At 33.0% G+C, this 22,399-nt stretch overlaps 1 protein-coding gene and 1 long non-coding RNA gene across 9 annotated transcripts; one reads left to right on the top strand and one right to left on the bottom strand.

The window, feature by feature from the left end:
* Positions 1 to 609: 609 nt before the first annotated feature.
* Positions 610 to 6,366, bottom strand: LOC132039589 (aspartic proteinase). The gene is made up of 14 exons (XM_059430089.1): positions 6,206 to 6,366; positions 4,806 to 5,177; positions 4,648 to 4,708; positions 3,766 to 3,860; positions 3,571 to 3,683; positions 3,199 to 3,367; positions 3,080 to 3,119; positions 2,891 to 2,955; positions 2,213 to 2,326; positions 2,027 to 2,091; positions 1,770 to 1,923; positions 1,580 to 1,699; positions 1,073 to 1,161; positions 610 to 970 (listed from the first exon to the last, which is right to left on the bottom strand). Exons 1-14 carry the CDS (start codon positions 6,269 to 6,271, stop codon positions 886 to 888), a joined length of 1,608 nt encoding a protein of 535 aa, XP_059286072.1. The 5' UTR covers positions 6,272 to 6,366; the 3' UTR covers positions 610 to 885.
* Positions 6,367 to 14,512: 8,146 nt separating this feature from the next.
* LOC132039575 (uncharacterized) lies at positions 14,513 to 21,034 on the top strand. Of its 8 annotated transcripts, none has more exons than XR_009410411.1 (5): positions 14,513 to 14,680; positions 14,899 to 14,968; positions 18,145 to 19,002; positions 19,089 to 19,207; positions 19,466 to 21,034. It is a non-coding gene; the product is annotated as an uncharacterized LOC132039575 (long non-coding RNA). The 8 variants fall into 8 exon arrangements; XR_009410422.1 differs by having other exon boundaries at positions 14,883 to 14,968; XR_009410398.1 differs by adding an exon at positions 17,202 to 17,565 and having other exon boundaries at positions 14,513 to 14,968; positions 17,719 to 19,002.
* The last annotated feature ends 1,365 nt before the right edge of the window (positions 21,035 to 22,399 follow it).

Raw genomic sequence — 22,399 nt, 5'->3', positions numbered from 1 at the left:
CTCTTAGTCAACCCTTACGATTCTTACTATTTGCATTTTTAAAACCGTAGGGTTATACCTACAATTTTATTACAATTTTACACAAAGTAATGATTCGCTTCGGAAATACTGATTCAGATGAACACATTGAACCAAGTGAAAAACAATATATCCTCCTCTCTTAGCATGCCCGGAAGGCAATTGCACCACGATGATGATGAATTGGTAGAAACACTACCAACTAGTATATCAAGGCAAGTAAAAATATGCACGCTAGTCCCTCTCTAGGTAGCCATTCCTTGCTCACTAGTTGATTCATATTTCAGATGCTTCTCCACAAAAATGTCACGAGTCGAAGAGTGGTACACTCAATCCTAATACAGCATAAGCAGATCATCGCTGCTTACCTAAATTTATGACGACTCATAAGATACGGACCTTATGTTCATTTACTCATTTAATGCCCTATAAGGCTCTTTCAAATACACGTCTATTTTATTTATTTTTAATTTTTAAACTGGTAACTATCAAATCACGCTATTTTTATGTGGTCCTCATTAGCTAGGCGCAATTGCTTAAGCTTTCTTGTCAACACTAAGCAGCAACGAATTTTAATGATGCACCACAACACATTCACCTATATTACGCCATGATATATATATAAGTATATATTATAACACACGGAAAAAAGAAAAAGAAAAAAGAGAGAACAAGCATGCCCCTAATAGTACTACATATCCAGTCACGGAGAAGCCAATATTTACAAGGTTTTTCTCTTGCAATACCTTCTGATCCACACTTCCACAATTCCATTTGCTAATGACCTACTTAAGGGCAAGTCACTACACAACAACATCTGGGAGCAAGGGAACAGGGGGTGGGAAGGCTTGCTTTTTTTTTATTTCATTAAGCAGCTTCTGCAAATCCCACTCTAAGTTTGCCATAATCAAAGACGGTGTGGTATCGACCCATAAAGACATCCCCCAAGATCCTGCACCAACAACGTTTATCGAATAAGACAGGTTAGCTGGTGAAACTTTACAAAAATAACAGAATTTGCGCATGCGAGTGTTAGCACGAGTGGAAAATATACCAGAGGGGTCCACGGGGTGGAGGAATGTCCAAAGCAGTGAAGCCACTAATACATTGTGCTGCCTGACCCTCGCCCACCTTGAGTATGTACTGTGTGACAAGACAAGATTGCAAGTTTAGTACGACTGTAAATGTTTTAACTTCACAAGCAAACAAGACAACTCAAAGAAATTGATGTATTAGGAACCTTCCACAAAGCATTAACCATCAAATCAATGCTTTGAGGTCATGTTTAAATATTTCACTAGAACAGATTAATTCCTACTGCTCTTAGCAGCAGCGAGATGCAATGAAAACTCTCGACTGATAGAACTCCCTTGATGCAAGCATGAACAAAAGATTCTACTGTCAGCCACTTAATTCAAATGAAGAAGAGTCCAAAGAGGCATTTCAAATTTTAGAGACACCAGACACTATGTATATCTATAGATATTAATATCGAACATTGTATATCTATAGAAATTAATATCGAACATTGTATATCTATAGATATTAATATCGAACATACCTCCTCGGGAGAGAGGTCAAACGTTTTGCCACCAATTGTGAAGGAAACACAAGGCATGCCAGAAAGCTTTCCACAGTCAACAGCTGATTGTCCCATTGGGCTTGGAAGTCGCTCACAGAGCTGTTAAAAGCAGGTCAGCAGTCTGGACTAAAGTAAAGAAATCAAAAAATACGTGATGGAAGATATTTACCTCATTCACGTAGTTCAAAATGCGTTCTTGAGTCTGGTTCTGTCCAAGCTGGTGCTGCATCCAAACAACCGCCATTTCACAAGCAGAGCACATAGCATCATTCCGTCCAGAAGATTTGCCAGCTTTCTCATCTACAACACTTTCAATGCCCATGCTACACGTGGAGGACAGAAATACACTCAGCACACAAGTCATAATAGGATTTGGCATATCAACTGTATGACCTAGGCGAGGAAAGAAAGGGCCTGAAGCCTAACCTAACACCTCGAGTTCCATCAAAAGTGCATAATCCAACCTGTGAGCAAATCTTCTTTGGGTGTGCCTGTTAAGATGCCAATCCATCAGAATATTGGGAAGGCAGCTAGTAATATTAAAGGGACCAGCTCATGAAAAAACCAATAAAAAGGAATACAAAGTATCAACTTAAACATATGGTTGCTCACCTCTGTTAAAAGCATATCCATTATTGTTTGCCCATACTGTTGAACAACAGCTTTGCATTGTTGGCTAACAACTCCGGAGGCCCCAATGGCATGATTAATCATAGTGATTATAGTCTGCAAGATAGAAGAGGAAGGAGACAGAGGGTAGAATGATGAGGACTGGAAATGCAGCAGTAAAGCCTTTCACTACTATAATTGTCTGGGCAAAACGCTGAAGTTTTTTCCTTTTATCATATCGTCAACCACCATAAAGGCCTTAGAGATAACAATATAGAAGCAGTTTTCAAGTTGCACTATTTTTTCCTAGTAAAGAAGATCCGCAAACAAATAAGACACTAACAACAGGGAAAAAGCCAAAGGAAGAATTTGTCATCAAAGGAAATCAATAACGTAGTATATCCCAACACTGTAATGAGAATCAATTTCATCACAATTCTGATCCTCATTTCATGGCTTAAAAAGGGAAAAAATGAGAAGTTCAAATGCCTGACTGATTAATAGTAAACTGATACTCCGAATAAAAATTAAACCTAGTCAATCCTCTCATACCGAGCCAATTTGATGAAGCTACACAAGAACAAGACTGTACAAAACATTCTGAGATAGTTCAATGTCGATGATGGTAACAAATAGCTGAACAATAGGAGCAAAAAAGGGAAAATTTGTTTTGGAGAATACCGTTGGACCAGCCAAGAGAGAAGTTCCCGAATCCGCTATTGCAGAACATCCACCCTCACAGTAACCTACATAATTCAGTATGTCAAAACAGCAAAATAGCAGGGACAACCAGGGCTAAGTGGTCTCATCAATATCCTCAAAATCTCCAAATTAATTTCCTGTTCGAAAAGAGAGAGAAACACAACATACCAGTAGCTTGGCCATCGATCAGAACATCACCCATATCAAACTGCCAATTATATTCTGAGATTAAAAAATCGGTTGCAGAAAGTCGAACAACAATTTTCCAAAGATATAAAGACAGTTACCTGCCAGTAACCTTTCTGTGTGACTGGGACATAAGTGTGTTTTCCCCTATGGTGGTTAGGATCAACCCCACCAAACACAATTTCACCGCCTTTCTCTTCCTCAGTGTTTCGGTTGAGCCAAAATGAGAAGACAGGCTCCTTGACAAGACCCTGTTTGACCATGTTGTACCTATAAAACCCAGAAGAAACTCTCAAGATCAATATCAGGTTATCAACTCAACTTTCTTATATAGGGAGGCATTCAGGAAATCCTGCGATCCAGAGGATGAAAGAACATTTTGAAGTGATAATAAAATGTCCAAAGCATGAACTTAGTCAATAGGAAATTGAAAAAATATTTCAAAAGAACGCAAAGAAAATAAACCAACGCACCATACTGGAACAGAATTTCCAACAGAAATCTCACGGAATCCAAGACCCAATATACCATCAAACTTGGCTACCAAAAATGTCACACTGGGTTCTCTAGTCGCCTCAATGAACTCCTGTTGGCATTAACAACCTCCATAGATGAGGGACCATATGTCCAAGAAATCTATAAACCAGAAGACAGAAACCACATTTCACCTGATTTTTCACAACAAGGTCACCAACTTTGACATTATCTTGACTGAAGAATCCAGATATTGCTCCAGTGCCATAATGAATTGCAGCAGACTTCCCTGTATGGCATATTAAGCAAAAAAGGTGTGAATTAACAGGTTCTTATTACAACACCAATTCAACATGTTAACCAACTTAGAAAGTAGACACTGAAGAATGACCAAAGGTCATGCCCGAACACACAGCAGACATCAAGTTTCCAGGAAATTTGAATAGATATCAAAACTCAAAAAAGGAACTCCACCATAACAGGCTCCTTAATAGACAAAACACTCCACCATAACAGGTTCCTTAATAGACAAAACACTTCAAAAGGCACATTTTTTTATTACCTCATATCATAGAATAAAAAATGAAGAGATAACACGAGCAGCATCTTTTGGACGGAGAGCATGTTATCAAATTATATTTCTCAAGAGAATTGATGTACATCACATAATTGTATGACAACCATAAGAATGGTGAACGCCTTCTTTATTTTGTTTTTGTTTTTTTTTTTTTTTTTTTTTTTTTTTTTTTTTGGTTCGGGACCTATTACAGGTCACGTATACGGCCAATAATGGCGCACTTCCTCTTATAGACGATGAGTTTCAATTTATGCCACACTATAATATCCTTATTAATTCGTTCCAAAAAGAATGACATGTTTCTATGTTTGAAAATATTTAAATTTAAACTTCCCATTTGATCCTTAATGAGGAGCTTTTATAGCCACACAAATGTTGTGGCATGTATAAGATCGCAAGTTTCAAGAGACCTATTATTGCCACACAAATGCTACGACATACTTAAGAGTTTCAATGATAAACTGTTCACATCAAATATAGATAAAGGTCAGACACGAACCATTTTTCTTATAAGTACTTGATTGGCTTGACTTATACTTGGAATGGAAAAAGCAGGGAACCTGCACGAATAGAGTAGCATAAATATTGATGATCATCAATTATGGCCAATGTTAGCTTTCTTTATACTTTCCAACAGTAACGGTAAAAGAAGCTTACTGAGAAGTAGCACTTTGCTGAAGGCACCCACAAATTAGAGCTACCAGTATCAAAGATCACAGTAAACTTCTGAGGGGGAGTGCCAACACCAATCTCCCCAAAGTACTGAGCATCCATATAGTTTTTCAGTGCTACAATGTCTGTATCCTCGGATGACCCAAGATTACCACCGAAATTGTACTTCCTAACAGAGGCCCTCAAAGCTTCCCCCTCCTTGGACTCGACGCGAGCAGCAAGTCGATTGTTTTCATCAAATTTCATCTTTTTTAAACCAATTCTAACCAAGCCATCATTTGATGTGGAGAAGGCCAAAGGAAATAACAACGATGACAGGAAAAAGGCGACAAGAAAGGCTTTTGCTCCCATATTGACCTATGCAAGTTCAAATCACCATTTTGCATTAATAAATTTGAGCCAATCAGTTAGTGAAGACAAATCTAAAACATTACATCAACAAGAGTAAAAGCTCAGTAGATTAGATCTTTCATGTTAAGCCTATCGCGTGTTTTTGCCAGCTATGAAAATTAAGACCGACAACAGCATGCAAGATGGATAAATGACTATCTAATGAAAACTTAAAAACTAATCAATCAATCAACTAAGCCTCAATCACAAACTTGTTGGGGTTAACCATATGAATCCCCTCATATATTCTGCTCTATTTCGCCACATTTCACTCAGATACTCATAAGTTACTTGTGTTTTAAGGCAAAATATGATTTCACTTATGTTTATCCAAGCAAATATATAAGGCAACTGCTATGTACAATAAAATAGGAAAACCAACTTACCAAAGTGAAAAAAAAAAAAAAAATGAACGAATTATCAGACATAACTTGCCAGCTTGGTACACATTCAAATGGTATGAAGGTAGCTAAAGATTGGAGCTTTGTTTATTTTCTCTTCACTAATCATATAGCTTACTCCCTAACAACAAAACCAACACACACACACACAAAAGGAATACTTATACACAGTGGCAATTTTTCCCCAAAAATTAGGTTCTATAACAGCAGCCCATCAAAGCATATAAACATTGTTAAATGTCATAAAAGAGGAAAATATAACATTAAATAAAAGACAAGAAGAAACAGACACCCAAACCCTCAACTTTTCATCAACTTGCAATAGAAACACAATCCTCCATAACAGCAAACCGAGCTTCACAAAAAAACATAAACAAATTTAAAAAAAAAAAAAAAAAAAGTTCTTTCATTGCTAGAAAAATACCCAACCGACTTAAAAGTTCTAAAATTGCGAGACAAATATTATTATATATGAAATAAAACCCAAAACCTCTGATATCTCACAGAAACAACAACAAAAAAAAAAAAACAAGAATATATTTTAAAATGATTTAATTTAAACAAAAAAGAAAGAGAAACAGAACAAGTACTCACCAGTTTGATGCAGCAGGAAAAGGAAGAAAAGGTGAATAAGAATAGAAGTTTGGAGATGTTTTGCATGAATAAATAGGACAAGAAAAATGAAAAAGGAAAAAGTAATCAACTTTCAAGCCCCACTATGCTGAGATCAGCTACAGTTCCTCATAAACTCTCAACCGTTGGATTTATTAAATTTAGACCTTTGATTACCAGTTACAAAATCGCTTTCCCAATATTCTTATTTTTCAAGAACAATTCTTAGTTAAAAAAGATTTAGCACACAATCGGAGCCGTTAGTTTTGCAATCTACGGTGGAAACAGGGTCATAGGGATAAAGTGGGTCCAAGGTAGAAGATTAAAGAAAAAGTATTTTTTAAGTAGTGATAAGGACAGATTAAAGTGAGTGAAAAAGACACCAGAGAGTGGAGAAGAGTGGGGGCATGATGAATAACTGAAACCTTACGCGTCAGAAATGTATGAAACTTCTTTTATTTGTTGTCGAGCTTTCTACGCGACACATTGCTTTTTCTTACGTCATTCTGCCCGCTTCAAATGGAATACATTACTCCCTCCGGTTTGAAAAATTGTCCACTTAGCAGTATTAAGTTTAATGCAAAATAGGTAAGTTCAGTACCCCTGTTAAATAAGCATTGGACTTTAATCACTTGATACTTATAAGAGCAAACTTGAAAAAAAATTAATTATTTTTTAATTTAGTAAGTGAACAATTTTTTTTAATCAAAAAACAAAGGGTAAGTGGACACTCTTTTTTAACCGGAGAGATAATTTGTTTCAATACCAGCATTGGAGAACTATATTTGGATTTGAGCCGCTTAGGATCCATTCAGGGAAAGCGCTTCCTACGGAGAATTTTTTCATACCAAACCTCGAACCCGAGACCTTTGGCTAATAGAGGAGCAGCCCTTACAATGAAATATTAAATATCTTCTAACCGTTTATTTATTCTCATTATCTCTAATTTCAATTATATAAAAGGTTTGAATTAGAAAAATTTTAGTTTAAAATGATATGAAAAGTTTAAAATTTGTTTGAATAAGTTATAGCGAATAATCACTTTTCTTTTGCTAATATTTCGTAAAATTGTGTTTTGGTTAGAAAAATTAGTTTAATAATTTTACTGCAATTAAATTATAAGTTCGATCATTTGTGTAATTAAGCGAATCAACAGTGCAAGAGTATCGTTTTTCCTCAATAATTTGAACAAGATCCTAGTCCATATCTCACCGTTTGTATAATGACAAAGTGCTTCAACAACTTTAGACCAAAAATAATAATTCAATTCGTACATGAGGGACATACAAAAAACACTATAATTCACTAAGACTAATGCGGCAACAAACGAGGAAGGTGAGTAAAAGAATATGTTCCCCATGCCTTGTCGAAAAGAGCAGAAGGGAATTGGAGAGATCATGCCATATGTTGAATACAGTTTGATATAAATGAATATTATTAACATCAAGCTCAAATAATTTAGACAGTTTCTGATATTTGGCGCAATCTTTATAACTTTGGACTTTTTCACTGTGCAATAAGGTTGCATCACTTAATGGGCAAGAAAAATGGGAGCCCCCACGGCCCCACCCGCTTAAAAAGGTAAAATAATATGTAAACTAAGCTATGGCAAGTATTGTATAGATGACACTGCTTTATCTTAAAATGGACAAAATTGGTAAATGCATTATCAAACTTTTAACTAACAGTCAACTCATTGATGGCACTGCTTTATCTTAAAATGGACAAAATTGGTAAATGCATTATCAAACTTTGAACTAACAGTCAACTCATTGTCTAAGTAGTACCTTTCTGTAAAATTGTGTATTATTTTGGTTAGAAAAAATTGTTTAATAATTTTACTGCAAATAAATTTTAAGTTCTATCTTTTATGTAATTAATCTAATCAACAATGCAAAAGTATCATTTTTCCTTAATAATTTAAATAAGATCCTAGTTCAAATCTCACCATCTCGCATCATGACAAGTGCTTCGAGAACTTCAGACCCAAGAATAATAATTCAATTTGTACATAAGAGATACTAAACAGTATCTATATTTGGTAGTCTATCTAATAAGGCGACAAATGAGGAAGGTGAGAAAAAGCATTGGACTCTGTCCCTTTTTGAAGAGAAGAAAAGGAGCTATATAATTGGAAAGGTCATATGATATTATGATTAGAGTTTGATATAATTTTGAATATTATTAATATCAACTCAAATAATTTGGGAAGTTTCAGATTATTGGCGCAAAATTTATAACTTTGAATTATGTCACTTCTACAATAAGGTTGCATCGCTTAAGGGGCAAGAAAAATGGGACTCCCGTGAAAACAATTAATTACTATATATAAAAAGTGACAATGTAATGGGTTTTGTAGTCAGTCCTTAGTTATTTTTGAACTTTCTTGTTGGGAAGCTTGCTAATCAAATGGTGTGCACTTACAATTTTGTCCTCGTATTTGATATTTATTGCATCATATGTCAGAGTATGTTTTTAATAAATCAAGACACTTTCAAACCTATTTTGGTAATATACATGGTCCCACAAATTAACTTTTTGTAGGTGTATGTACTTTTTCAGTCCCACAATTTTACCCCTACTTTATTTCTTTATTACTTGAATTGCCACATTCATTTCAATTGGGTAAATATAACAAAATTGAAATCCTTTAAAATGCTTCAAAAATTGTCCAAAATGATGATGTCATATATGACAGAAACAATTGTGACAAAGATAAGCAAATACAATAATTTTAGAGAACTCATTTACTATTGAAAAGGTACTCTGTGGTAAATTTTAAGATTTGTTAAATTTTCCATTCTCTTGTTTATTAATGATCTTCAATTTGTATTTTGAAAATATAAATTTAGGTATTATATTTTAACACAATTTTGTATGATAGAAAATAAGTTTCAAGATTGATCCTCAAAATAATAGAAACAGAAGGAACAAAATCATTAGCTATGTCGCCGCATTGAGATATGAGTAAATTATTTAAATTTAGTCGATCCTAACTTTTTTGAGATTGATAGCTTAGTTATAAGGTTATTATGACGTAAAATTTACAAAATAATATTCCACTAAAACTAAGAAAAACGAAAAAGAAATACCATTTCCTCAAATGCGTTTTTTGAAAGGAAAAGAAAGTTTAAATTAAGAAAAAAAATTAATTTTGATACTTTTAATATATTTTTATGATTTAATTAGAATTAGCATCTATTAAAATAAGTTAAGACTCAATTTTTTAATTTTATCTTTATTTATAGTTAAGTTCGCTAAATCTCTCAATGAAAGAATAAATATAGTGTGTATAGATGTATTTAGACCTAGGCTTTAATCATCATAATTTACTTGTGTAATCCCATGAAATTTCGGGTGGCTAATCAATATATATCAAAACAATCTATTTTTATTTTAAACTAAAAATTATATGTTAACAAATTCATAAAATGTTAAAATGTCTTTTCAGTTTGCAATTTTAGTAAATTTGAAATTGTTTTACATACTTCAAATTATGTTAGTTTATAAAACATCAAGTTATTTATGCCTATTTAATAGTACTTATTTCATGCAATACTTGCTTCCTCATAAACAAATTCTTTTAGTAAGTTATTCAATTATATGACCATCTTAAATAATTAACAACACATAATTAAGAAGCAATCATATTAAAGGAGTTGTGCCAAACAAAAAACGCAACACCAATTAATTTTTTTTTTTTATCTAATTAAAACTTTTGTGAATACTCTTTATCTTGATTTTGAGTGCACGGGCTCTAGGGACTAGTTACTATTATATGTACTGAGCTATGCCAAGTATTGTATGACGACACTTGCTTTGTCTGAAAATGACAACATTGATGAATGCATCATATATGATCAACTTTAACTAACAGTCAATTCATGATCTAATAATTAGTAAATTTTCAAACGGGGTGTGCTGAGCAGTTGGATTGGAGTGCAAATAATACAAGCTGATGCAGCACATAGCATACAGTGGATCAAAAGCAGGAGATGGAAACAGTTTAGAAAAGAAATTGTTGCTCCTGTTTGGGGAGCCATGATCTGCTATACATGGCAAGTGAGGAACTCGAAGATATTTAGGAATATAACTGTAAATAAAGAGTTTGTAATAGCTCAGGTCCAAAAGGACATTAGGGGAAGAATAGAGAAACACAGGAGCTCTAGGAAAGCTAGGAAATGTCAATACTTGATACAAAAAGTTTGTAACTAGAGAGGTGGACCGGCGGTGCTACCTAGAGGTTCAATGGCTGAAACACCTTCCTAGAAGGTGGTTAAGGCTTTGGATGCTCTTAGTGTGTATAGTCTTATTTTGTTTGTCTGAGTAATACTTCACAGGTTATTGCCAAAAATTCAAACGGATACAGTTTACAAGATAGGGTGAAAATTATTTACACCCCATAACTATGCTTTAAAATTCAAACTCCTCCCTCAATTTTGAATAATAGATATTCTCTCCCCTTTATCCTATGGAATGACTATTTCACACTTACTTTTTTCAATCCTCCATTTATGTAATACATTTTTATATTATATATGATTTTTTTTTAATCTAGGTATTTATAAATTCTTATTTAAGTTCATTTACATTATAAGTAGAATAATACTTTTATGAATTTGCAACAAAATCTAATGCTATTTTTTATGATTATTATTTCAAAATCATATGCAATAAGTATGTGTATGGGTATACATACATACATACATACACACACATATATATATATATACACACACACACACACATACATGTATGTGTGTATATTTAAGTTTCACTTCTCTCTTATTCTCTATGTTCATACAAATAAACAAGTTTTGGTTGTCACTAATAAAAAAATCCTTAAATTATAATAAAATTCATTTACAGTTTAATAAATCATTTTTAAAAATTTGCCTCTATTTTTAATTGTTATTTCATTACTTGCATAAATATGTATTTATAAAGTTCTTATGACTTGTTAGTTTTCACTTGTAATAAATATTAAAGTTTTGATTTTTTTTAATAATTTTTTTTTTGTTTATTTTGCTAATTTATTTTATTAAGAATATCGTTAACTTATATACTCAATTAGTAAATCTTACTTTTTCTTCGCCTAGAAGATAATATTTATTTTTTATAACAAATTTATTACATAAATTAAGAAAATGAAAAATATCATGATTTAAAGAAGTAAAAAGGTAAGACAAAAGTAATAATGTAAAGGGTTTAATAGGCATTTAAAAAGTCAAATAGGATTGGGGGTGAGGGGGGGGGGGGGGGAGGGTTTGATTTTTAAAGCATAGCTGGGGGTGGTAAATGATTTTCACCCTTACAAGATATACTTAGATTTACCCCTTATGCATATACAGTTTACAAGATATAATTAGATTTACCCTTCATTACCTCTTCTCTTTTCATACTCTTTTCTTTATCTTCAGAAGATGTCATATTAGGAACTATACTTATGCACGGATAAATATGTCCTAAAAAAGAATGAAGTTACAGTAGTAGATATAATATAAACACATGTTTGGGTAATTGAAAAGAAAAAAGAATACGCAAATCTCACATCAATTCAAAGTCATATATATTTGAAACCGTTAAGCTTTATAACTTTAGGGGGAAAAAAAAAAGTTATTTTTTTTTTTTTTTTTTTTTTTTTTTGGGAGAAACAGGAAAAAGAGATAAGTGAATAGAATGAGTTTGGAGTATGTACTTTAATGACACATTTTATTGATGTCGTAAAATATTTCTAATAGCATTTGACATTTTAAACAGATTTAGCATTTTGTAGCGGTTTCTACTGACTTGGCTATCTTCAATTTGAATCACTTGTACATTTTTAAATCTGAACCCGTCGACTCTTTAGGTAAGATTAGTTTATGAATTTAGGTTTGCGCGTTGAATTGATTTTATGCATAAATATATAGAGCTAGTTTGAATTAGTTGGAAAAAAAAGTGGCTTTTAAGCATAAGTGCTTAAAATACTTTTTAAGTGTTGAAAGTTATTTTATCAATAAGCAGTTACGTCTTTGGATAAAAGTGCTTAAAGGATTTTTAGAGCTAACGGTAGTATTGAAATTAACAGAAAATATAAGAGATAAAAGGGTAAAGTTGTTGGTCAAACCAAAATGGCTTTTAAAAAAAAAAAAAAAAAATTAAAATTGGGGTTGAGCAACTTCTTGGTTTTGTCTTATTTTAAGCACTTTTTAACTTAATTTTAGTTATTTTCTATTTTATCAAACACCCAAATAAATTAAAAAATGACTTATAAGCTCGTTTGACCAACTTATAAGCTAATCCAAACGGGCTCTATGAAGTTCGAAACATGGAACCGTATCTCAGGATGCCACTAAGTTGCAACATAATTTTCATGTTCAAAGAAAATAACACTTTGATGGAATGATGCTAAAGAAGAAGGGAAAAGGAAGTTACCTGGCCATCGGAAATTTTAATGGCCCATATTTGAGTTATTGCTACGAATTGGCTTTTCGGTCCAAATTGTTGACAAGCCTAGTCCAGTAGCCTAATCACTATAAGAGATCAGACTTGATTGTGGCGACTAAAGTTGCTAAAGGGCGATGCATGTACAGCTGTTGCCAAAGGTTCTTTGTGACGACTGTGGGGTCGCCACAAGAACGACACATTTTGTAGCGACTAAGCTTGCAACAAAAATGAAACAAAGAGGCGACGAAAAAATTTCATATTGAGCCTTCAAAAAATATCCCAAAATATGTCTAATATGTGTATAATTAGTAAGTATACGTTGATTGAGCTTTCAAGAAATATTCCAAAACATATATAATATGTTTATAATAATTGTATAGTACGGTATAATTAGTAAGTATACGTTGATTATAAGTTCATTAACACAAATTATACAGCAGTGATACATTTTCTAAACACATATTGTAATGATACATATTCCACACAACAATGATACAGTTTTTATATGTATGACACATATCATATACAATAATGATACAATTTCTATACAGCAATGATACAGTTTCTATATATATGTTGGAATTAGTTGAAAAGAGGTTACGAAATGGAATTATTTTTAAAAGGCTAAAAAATGTCTTTTAAGGTTCTTGGGCCATCCAATTGTCAATAGTCATCTTTTTGCACAGATTTCCCTTCAAAGGCGTTGGTCTTTAATTTTTGTCCCCTCAAATTGATGGTCTTTAATTTTTGCCCTTCGCTTAAAAAAGTGGCCGAAAATACCTCGAGATTTTGGGTTCGAAACCCAGCTTAGTAAAAAAAAATTCGCAAGGGAAGGCTTCGCGAAAATTACCTTATATGGCGGTAATTTGCCTTGCGAAATTTTGTAGGCAATTTTCTTTTTTACTCTACTGGAATTCTACAAAAGTTAAGGTGTAACTCTTGCCCGAATAGGCCTAATTTTGTTCTAAATTCTCTCATACAAAATTATTATTTTTAACTAAGTTGGGATTCGAACCTGAAAACTCAGGGCATTTTTGGCAAAGGGTAAAAATTAAAGATCAACAATTTGAGGGGCAAAATTAAAGACCACCCCGGAATAAGGACAATCGTGCAAATTGTTTGGGCAGATGGCCACTTGTGTCCTTTTCGAAGAAAAATTCATGTACTCGAACTATGGGATATTTGCAAAACTGTAACAGTATTACTTGATTAACATTTTGTAACAGTTGCATTTTATAAGAGAATTCTTCTTGTTCCAAATTTTTAGGGATGTGCTGCTAATTTCACGCTTTATCTCTCTTCCAAAGAATGATTTTGCCATAAATAATAATTTATAATAAATGTGATCTTCCTATTTTCTTGCTCATAACATATCTTCTATAACTGCTTCTCCTACGGGTTTTCCCCTTTCTACTCCGGCCCCCCCTCCCCTATTCTTATAATTTCATTATACCTTATATAATACGTTTTATATACCTAGTATCATCTTATTATGTCTCATATAATAAATTTTATGTCTCGTATAATTTTGTGTGTAAACTAATAATATTTGTATATGCAATTCTAACTTATATAAAAATTGTTTTTCAGATGTGTTTTTTTAAAATGTATTTGCTGGATTTTTTTAAACAATAGTTGTAATTTTTTTTTTAAAAAATTAACGATCTTTCTGTATTGTTGATTCTTAACATTAATTAGTTAGTTAGATGTAAACACGGGAAAATATTTACCTATTAATGACCATATCTGGGATGCCAATTTAATGTGCTAACTATTGCGCTCTCGACTCTCATTTCCGATCCAATGGGAAGAAAACTCTCTAAAGATGTGGTTATATCATTTGATTTTAAATAAGAAGTGTGGATTTTTTTTTTTTTAAAGTATTAATAAGTGAGAGTTTGGGTACGACGAAGGGTAAATTTGTAATTATGCCTGCTTAAAAGCCCTGGCTTCCTTTGCTTCCTCAATCTGCTTCTTCTTCCTGAACCAAAATTGTCCATTTTTAGCTCTAATTTTTCCCTAATCACGGTGAGTTCTCTTCTATTTGTGCCGTGGTAATTGTTTTTTGGTTTGGTGCTTCTCTGTTGTTGCTTCAACCATTCTACTTTTTTGATGAGGCTTTTGATGCTATCTTTTTCTCTCCATGTTCTTTTGGTAGAATTTGTACATGCATGTGCCATCAGCTTATAATATGTTTGTTATCTTTGATTTTCTTATATTTCACTTTAAGTTCTTTTATGAGATAGGGATTGTTACTGGATCCACAAAGTGTTCGACAAAATTTCTAGAAAACCCTAATCTACTGTTCCTGATCAGGTATTCCTTTCATGTAGCAGAGGTCGGATTTCCTTTTGGGTGTAATTTTTTAATTTCTTCTGCTGCGATGTTGACGTTCTGTCAACAACGTTACTTTGACTCCTTTTTTGAAATTGAACCAGTTGGGTGTTTATTCGTTGTCTTCCTTGCATCTATGATGAGAAAGTTTTATTGATAATATGTATTATTGCGAATACGTTATTTGTCTATTAAGAAACGACAGAGGAAAAGGTTTAAAACTAAAAATCCAAACATTCTGTTCTCCCATATGAGCTAATAAGAATTGGATATTGTTAACTCCTTAGGTTATACTATTTGTGTCATATGTGTTTGATAAGTTTCCTGAAAGAAATCAGTTTTTTCATTAACTATTTAGATTTAGTTTTTGTATTTTGTATGCCAAAAGGCAGAGGAAGCTCAAAGGGACTGTCCATATATGTGCTTCATATAGTTCAACTTTATCCTATAATAAATAAGTTGTTTCGTGGAACTGTTCAACTACATTTGTAGATTCTTTGTTTCTTCAATTATACATGTAAAAAAAAAACTGAGTTTTAGAGTCAGACTTGAAATTTGTGAAATTAAAATGGCGAATAGAAGAGAATAGGTGTAAGTAAGAGTGTTGGAAGTTATGTGATAAAGATGGTATAATGATTTCGTTACTTGATGACTACAATGGGAATACAAAATCTTGGAAAAAAGTAAGACAAACCCCAAATTAATGAGTTTTACTATCCTAAACAACATCCACATTTTTCTACAATGCAGATCATTTCTTAATGTATCTCAAAAAAAAAAAAAAAAATGCAGCCTTCTTTTTGGTGAGCTCAAGTTAATCTTTATTTTCCAAATAATTTGGTTCAGTACCATCTCAAGCATTAATATCATACAGTTTGTTTTCTGTGGAGCTATAACATAGTTACACCAAAGTATATGCATAGTATTATGGCATCAGCTTATGTCATGGAGCTTCAAAATTGAGTATTTTTTTTTCTTTTTCTTATTTGCACAAATCAAAGAAGGTTAGAAGTCTAACCTTCTTTAGAACTGGCACTGACATGAATATGGTAAGAACGTCCATCAAACTCTAGCCCAAGTTTAGGAGGTCTAAATAAGCTCAGCAACTATTATTCCTTTATCTGTTTGCTAAGGCTATACTATTTTCTTACTGATCGTTGGAAATCAAAGCACATTATATTCCCATTCAATCAAAGACCTCCAACAAGGAACACTAGACCTCCAACAGGGAACACTAACTTCGAATTTCCACTACTAAACTGTTCACAGTTAGCTTGTCAGAGGAGTACCTACAGATTTAAGCTCTCCCAAGTTCAAATGATTCTTCCTACTTTCCATCGAATATCCCCCATACAGAGAGTGGATTCATGCAATATCTACTTTCTTAATCTATGTTGTTCTTTTTAAATCTTGAGAATTATGGCTTGTACTTTTCTCATGAAATCTCTATTTGTTGCTTGCTAAAAGGATATGTTCAAGATCTTGTGCAGTTAAGGATGGGGAATATGTGAAAGATTACTATGACTGCACCATCAATTAATGCCTATGCAATCTATGGACCAAAATAAAAATGAACTTCTTTTAGCAAAGAATGAGGCAAAATAGTTGTGTCTTTTACTCTCGGTCTTCCTTTGCAAGGGTATTCAGTACTTACTTCAGAAAGATATGTTCATCTAAAAAATAGTTTCAAAAAAATAGTTGTGTCTTTTAATCTCGGTCTGCAAGGGTATTCCTACTTAAATTCATAAAACTACTCAGTACTTACTTTAGAAAGATATGTTCCTCTAAAAAATATTAAGTGTAGGACTGCTGAGATTCTTGCGTCAAGGTTCTACTGCTACTGTTCCTTAAGTTATGAACTTACTGATGATTTCGCTGAAATTTGATGATGAGCTGGTTTGGTCTAATGAGTTCGGAATGCATATTACTATTTTCATGCAGTGAGGGTTCATAGGAAATTAGAAAAGGAAAATTATTGTCTGAAATAATTACTTCTAGATCTATCTTTTGACATTGGTATTTGCCTTTTCCAGTGTCCATTCGAGTTTGGAAGTTAGGTGCTAAAGAATTTCATCCTCTTAACATATTTATATATTGTAGACTATAAAACTTGAATGATTATAACGTTGTCTGGTATCTTTGTTTCTGCGTTTTGCTTATGCTAGATGTTTTTCGGGTTCACTGGGATTTCATAAAGAATTGCTTTCATGTGCAGATTACGTGATTTAGTTAAGGCCAATTTGAAGGTATTCACTCAAATCAACCAAGGAAATAATGACAAGGCACATAGTGGACAAATACAAATATGATTGTCTATCAGATCGATTAGGTCAGTGAGGACTTCTACCTTTTGGACTTCCAAGGGACAGGACCAACACACTATAAAATTCGGATTGCTTATTTTATTTGCTTTTATTAGTGTATTGTTGATTACACCCTTGTTCTTTCTTTATCGTTGGTTATTTAACTCTGCAGATGTTGGAGTTAAGCACGTCAATCTGGCAATCAAATTTTATTCTTAGTGTATGCCGAATTGAATTATGTCGCTAAGGTGTTTAGTCAATAATTCTTTAGAGGAGGTATGTAGCCTCTTCTTTGAGTGCATAAAGTTGCATTTGTTAGATGAGAAGTAAAAAGGAATACCGAAAATTTGAGTGGCTGAAGCTAAAGCAACTACTTTCGAAGTTAGTGATTTGATCTTTTTGATAACTCCTTTTTTGGAGAACTCCAAGCTATTAAGGAGACGAAAAGCTATGTAAAGTAAAAGAGGGTCGAGGAGAGGTCCTTGAAGATCACTTGCCCAGCTCTGGAAGGACATGAGTGGACTGGATTTGTCCAAAAAATACAGGGCGGAGTTAACTTATTTTTTTGAGAAGGTAAAACAAAAATGTCTCGGTATTCGATCAAACAGAGATATTAGTGATGCAAAAGCTCATTGATCAGTGAAGTATTTAACCATCAATTATGTTAAATGGAAAAAAAAAAAATTACCTTCAGATGTTATTGATTATAGTTTGTGCATCTAAACTACCTATCAACAAAAAATGAATTGTCTAAACTACATTTCTAATTAGATTTTTTAAGGCAACATACTTGATCATTCTTCACCAAATTTATAAGTAATTTTCCGATTATAGTGACATATAATTATTCTTAAGGCGATATTCTATTGGAGATTCTGACGAGAAGAAGACCAGTGAGGTGCAAAAGAGAAAGTTATTGCTTGCTTGATCATCAAAAACTAATGTTGACAGCTACTGTGACTTTAAATTATCGAAAATGTTAATCTAATTGTAAGTTTTTAGTTTGCTTGTTCTGTAATGACATATCTTCTTGGTTTTAACTTTATTTGTAATCATGTAGCTGTGTTTTTTGGAATATGAAGCCAACATTAGGGGTAATAAAGGCAAAAAGGTAGAGAGTAATGCATGTTTCATGTTGTATCATATGAGATTATACCTCCAGCTAAAGCAAGTAACTTTTTGTCTTTCCATGTGAACGTAACAGGCATTTGGCATGTCATTTGAGATTTGTTCATTTTTAGCATATAGCCCCTATGTTCATGAGTTTGTGATGTACCTATATTCAATCCTAATTATTACTAGCTAACTATGTGGACTTTCTAGAGGATGTACGTGTCTATTATTTGCAGACCCATTTCAATTTAATTTTAGGTGCTTGTGCTTTGGTAAAATTTTAATTTCTCTCTGTTTGCATGTCGTTCTTCTCTCTACTTTCTGGTTAGTTCTATTTTTCTGTTCCATTTCTGCTTCTTTTTTGTTTCCACTATTCTGAAGTTGTTTCCATATATTCACAAATTTCATCAATTTCCTCTCTTTTTTCCATTTGAGTTACTCTCTCCTCTTTGGCCCTTTCATCTTCACTTCAATTTCTACTTTTGTGGTTTGCTTTCATCAATTTCAGATGGTCATGCTTCTATTGACGTCCTGCTGCTGTTAATTCTTTTATAGGGAGTTGGAAGGTTTCACACATTTCTTAAGATTAAAGGAATTCTGGTAAATGAGACTGCTTTCTGTTTTTCCTCATGCACGGTGTGTCGTTTGGGTATTTAGATCAATCTAATTTTCTTTGTTTTTGCAAGGGTTGTTTATGGGCGGACGGTGAATAAATTTTGAAGTGAAGTTTGGTTAAGCATTGAAGCCATGGAAGCTGAGAAGATCTATTACAGATGTTTCTGCCACTGAACTTGCTTATTCACTGGTAAGTGCTACTGTTTTGGGAATTTTAACTCTCTTCCCCTTCCTGCTTTTCCTCTCTGCTTTTTTCATTTTTCATTTTGTGATTAATTTTATCCTTAGGTTTATCTTGAGGTTCAAATTGAAATTACTAAACAAAGTTGAAGTTGAATCCTGTGGGGTTACGTCAGAATGTTGACCGTATTTTTCTGCCAATTTGAGTATTTAAAGATGCTAGGTAAAACTGCATCTGGTTATTTTTTAATTTGAGTTTATCTTTTAGGAAAGAACTGTATTATGAGTTGGAGCTGGAAGGGTATGAGATGGGGAGAAATTCATAAACAAGATGTATATTCCAAGCAACAGAGTTCAACTAGGTAACTTGGCCAAGATGAATCTATTTGAGGAAGGAGAGAAACAGAATATGCTTTTCTGGAGTTTGTTTTGTAATATGACGTCATATTCAGATATCACCTCAGGAAACCCCCTATAATGTGGTTAGTGTCCAACCTATTGGACGAACTTTGCGCACTTTTCATTTAGGAACTTAGTATTAGTGGATTTTAAGTGTCAAGTATTTAAGTAGACTTAACTGAAAAGGCTTTTGTATGTATTTATTTTCCCTGTGTGCTAACATCATTTAGTACATGCTTTTATACCTTTTCAGCTACTCGATATATATCTATCTATACATGTTTTACCTAGAGGATAGGACACAAGAATCGGGTATTGTGGAAATTATTTATCACTCTATCTTCTTATAAAAGGCAGAAATGAAAAGAGAGTTATGGCAGAGTATATTTGGGATAAAGAACCTACCTCTGTACCCTTTGGTTTTCTTTAATTATATTTGGTGCAATAGTCTTCGGTGTTGTGTTCAACCACCTGGGAGACATTTTAGAATTAATACAGCTTTACATAAAGGAAAAATTATTTTGTTATCTGTCCTTTACTTGGCAGGAGGTCAAAGATCATAAAATCCATTTTATTCCTTTGTTTTGCTGGAATGCCATCTTTAGCTCTTAGATGACTAACCTTGGCATTTTGGCTGTCATGCTATTAGAAAATATGCTAATGCCGTAAAGTGTGCTAACATAATTCATAACACTGCCCAGTGTCTCATACCGTGTCAGTAACTGTTTGAATCTACTCCCAACAACAGTTGAAGTGCTTTCACAGAAACTATATCCTTAACTTCGTCAAATCTTCTAAGTTGTCAAGTTGTATTTACACAGTTGACAGATCTTTGAGAACGCCTCCATGCTAGGACTTTAAATTCGCGTATGTTTACTGGATTCTCTAATTTGGTTGATCTTGTGTTTAAAATATATATTTTTCCCGAGAGCATACTTGTCTTTTGATTTTTTAGACATTGAAGGATGCCAGAGTCCATAAGGTAGGTATAATTTGGATGTGTTGGAAGTGAAGTGAACGCTAGGTTTTATTTGACTGCTACATGTTTTAATTTTTTTTCCAGCCTAATCTATGTTATCAGTTGGAATCTTCAACTTTGTCTTCCATATTTCCCCAGACAATAATGTTTCATACCTGTGGTCTCCTGATTTGTTTAGAAACCTTGTAATTTATATTTTGCAGGTTAACCCCTTGCAGGAAAAAGTTCAATCTTTTTCATCCTCGATGGTTTCCTCCGTCACATGTATTTGAAGCAGAAAATTCATTTAGATGGATGAAAATGGCTTTGCGTTACCATTAGAAGATATTATTAGTTTGATAATTCTCCTGTTTGTGTAATTGTAACTAAAGTGATAGAATACAAGTACTTTTTGGCTATATTGTTGTAGTTCAGTTATAGAGTTACCTTAACTAATTTACTCATCTGTGTTGAACCTTTTGTTTGTGATCTTGTAATTGCACAAATAATGCGCGCAACTATGTCGAGCATACGCCCGTGCACGACCCATCTAGTATATGCATATAATCCTCCATGACCTCCACGTCATTCTTCGTTTTCCTTTTTATTTTATCTCATGTTTCCTTAATTTTTTTTTTTTTTGTGTTTGCCTTTAGGCACTAACAATTTCCATGCGAAAAATCTGTGAAACACAAAAGAAGAACATTAACTTCCACACATCAATATTAATTGAAATTAATACCCACAAAATTTGAACCATTATAGCAATAATGGAGAAAAGCAGCTTATTTTCAAAAGCGCATGTACAAGCATATGATACTGGTCAGAAAAAAATAAGGCGTTCCCTTTTGCGTTTCACAGATTAATAAAAAGATATACTGAAGAAAACACTAACCTAACTTAAGAGAGATGATTCACTAAGCAGCAGCATGCCAACAATTTTATTTTCATATGGTGATTGGTGAGTATCTATATATATGGTCGTGTCACGATTTAATGATGAAAGACCCCTTCAAGTTATATAATTAAGTTAAAGGGTCTTTCAAGTTGCCAAAACTGTTACAAGCATGAAATGTAACCGGAAAATATCTTCATTCCTTCCAAAAGGGAGATCACGAATTGAATGAAATGAAGAAATAAGTGAAAGAAGTCCCAAAAAAAAAAAAAAAATCTTTGGCCAAAGAACTATGCCACATCATCATGCTATTGACCACAAATAATTTTTTTTATGTGCATATATTTAACAAAATTTAAAAAAATTCATTTGTACATTTAAAATATACACATATAAGTATCACATTTGGTTTTTTCTTTTATTTAAGATATAAATTTTGGCGCTTCAAAATTTTCTCTCATTTAAATCGCAAAGAGAATAAACAACAACAAAACATATTAAATTTTATAAAATCTCTTTTACCACTTCTACCAACATTAACAAATGATTAATTGACAGCAGTCACAAATATCAAAACGTTTTGCGAATTGAAAAATATGTTCTTAAAATTCCATCATAAACAAAAATTCCTATCACTTCTACGGTGGCGGAACTATGATTTTTTAAGGCGTGTCATAACATTAAAAAAAATAAATATACGATGAAATTAAGGGGGTTCAACACATAGTATATATACATAAAAAAAGTTCTTTTTTTCATATTTACACAGTGTAATTTTTCGACGAAGGGGTATCGGTTGACACCGCTTGGGTGCATGTGGCTCCGCCACTGCTTCTCTGTGCACTGCATATTGCTCTACTTTAGGCATAACTTAAGAACTCCCTGAAATAGAGTAGAAAAATAGAAATTCATACCGCAATATAATCAATATCACATTTCATATTTCTAGT

This window comes from Lycium ferocissimum, chromosome 2 (assembly GCF_029784015.1).
Source record: "Lycium ferocissimum isolate CSIRO_LF1 chromosome 2, AGI_CSIRO_Lferr_CH_V1, whole genome shotgun sequence".
Lineage (NCBI taxonomy): Eukaryota > Viridiplantae > Streptophyta > Magnoliopsida > Solanales > Solanaceae > Lycium > Lycium ferocissimum.
This window is presented reverse-complemented; position numbering and strand designations above follow the sequence as displayed.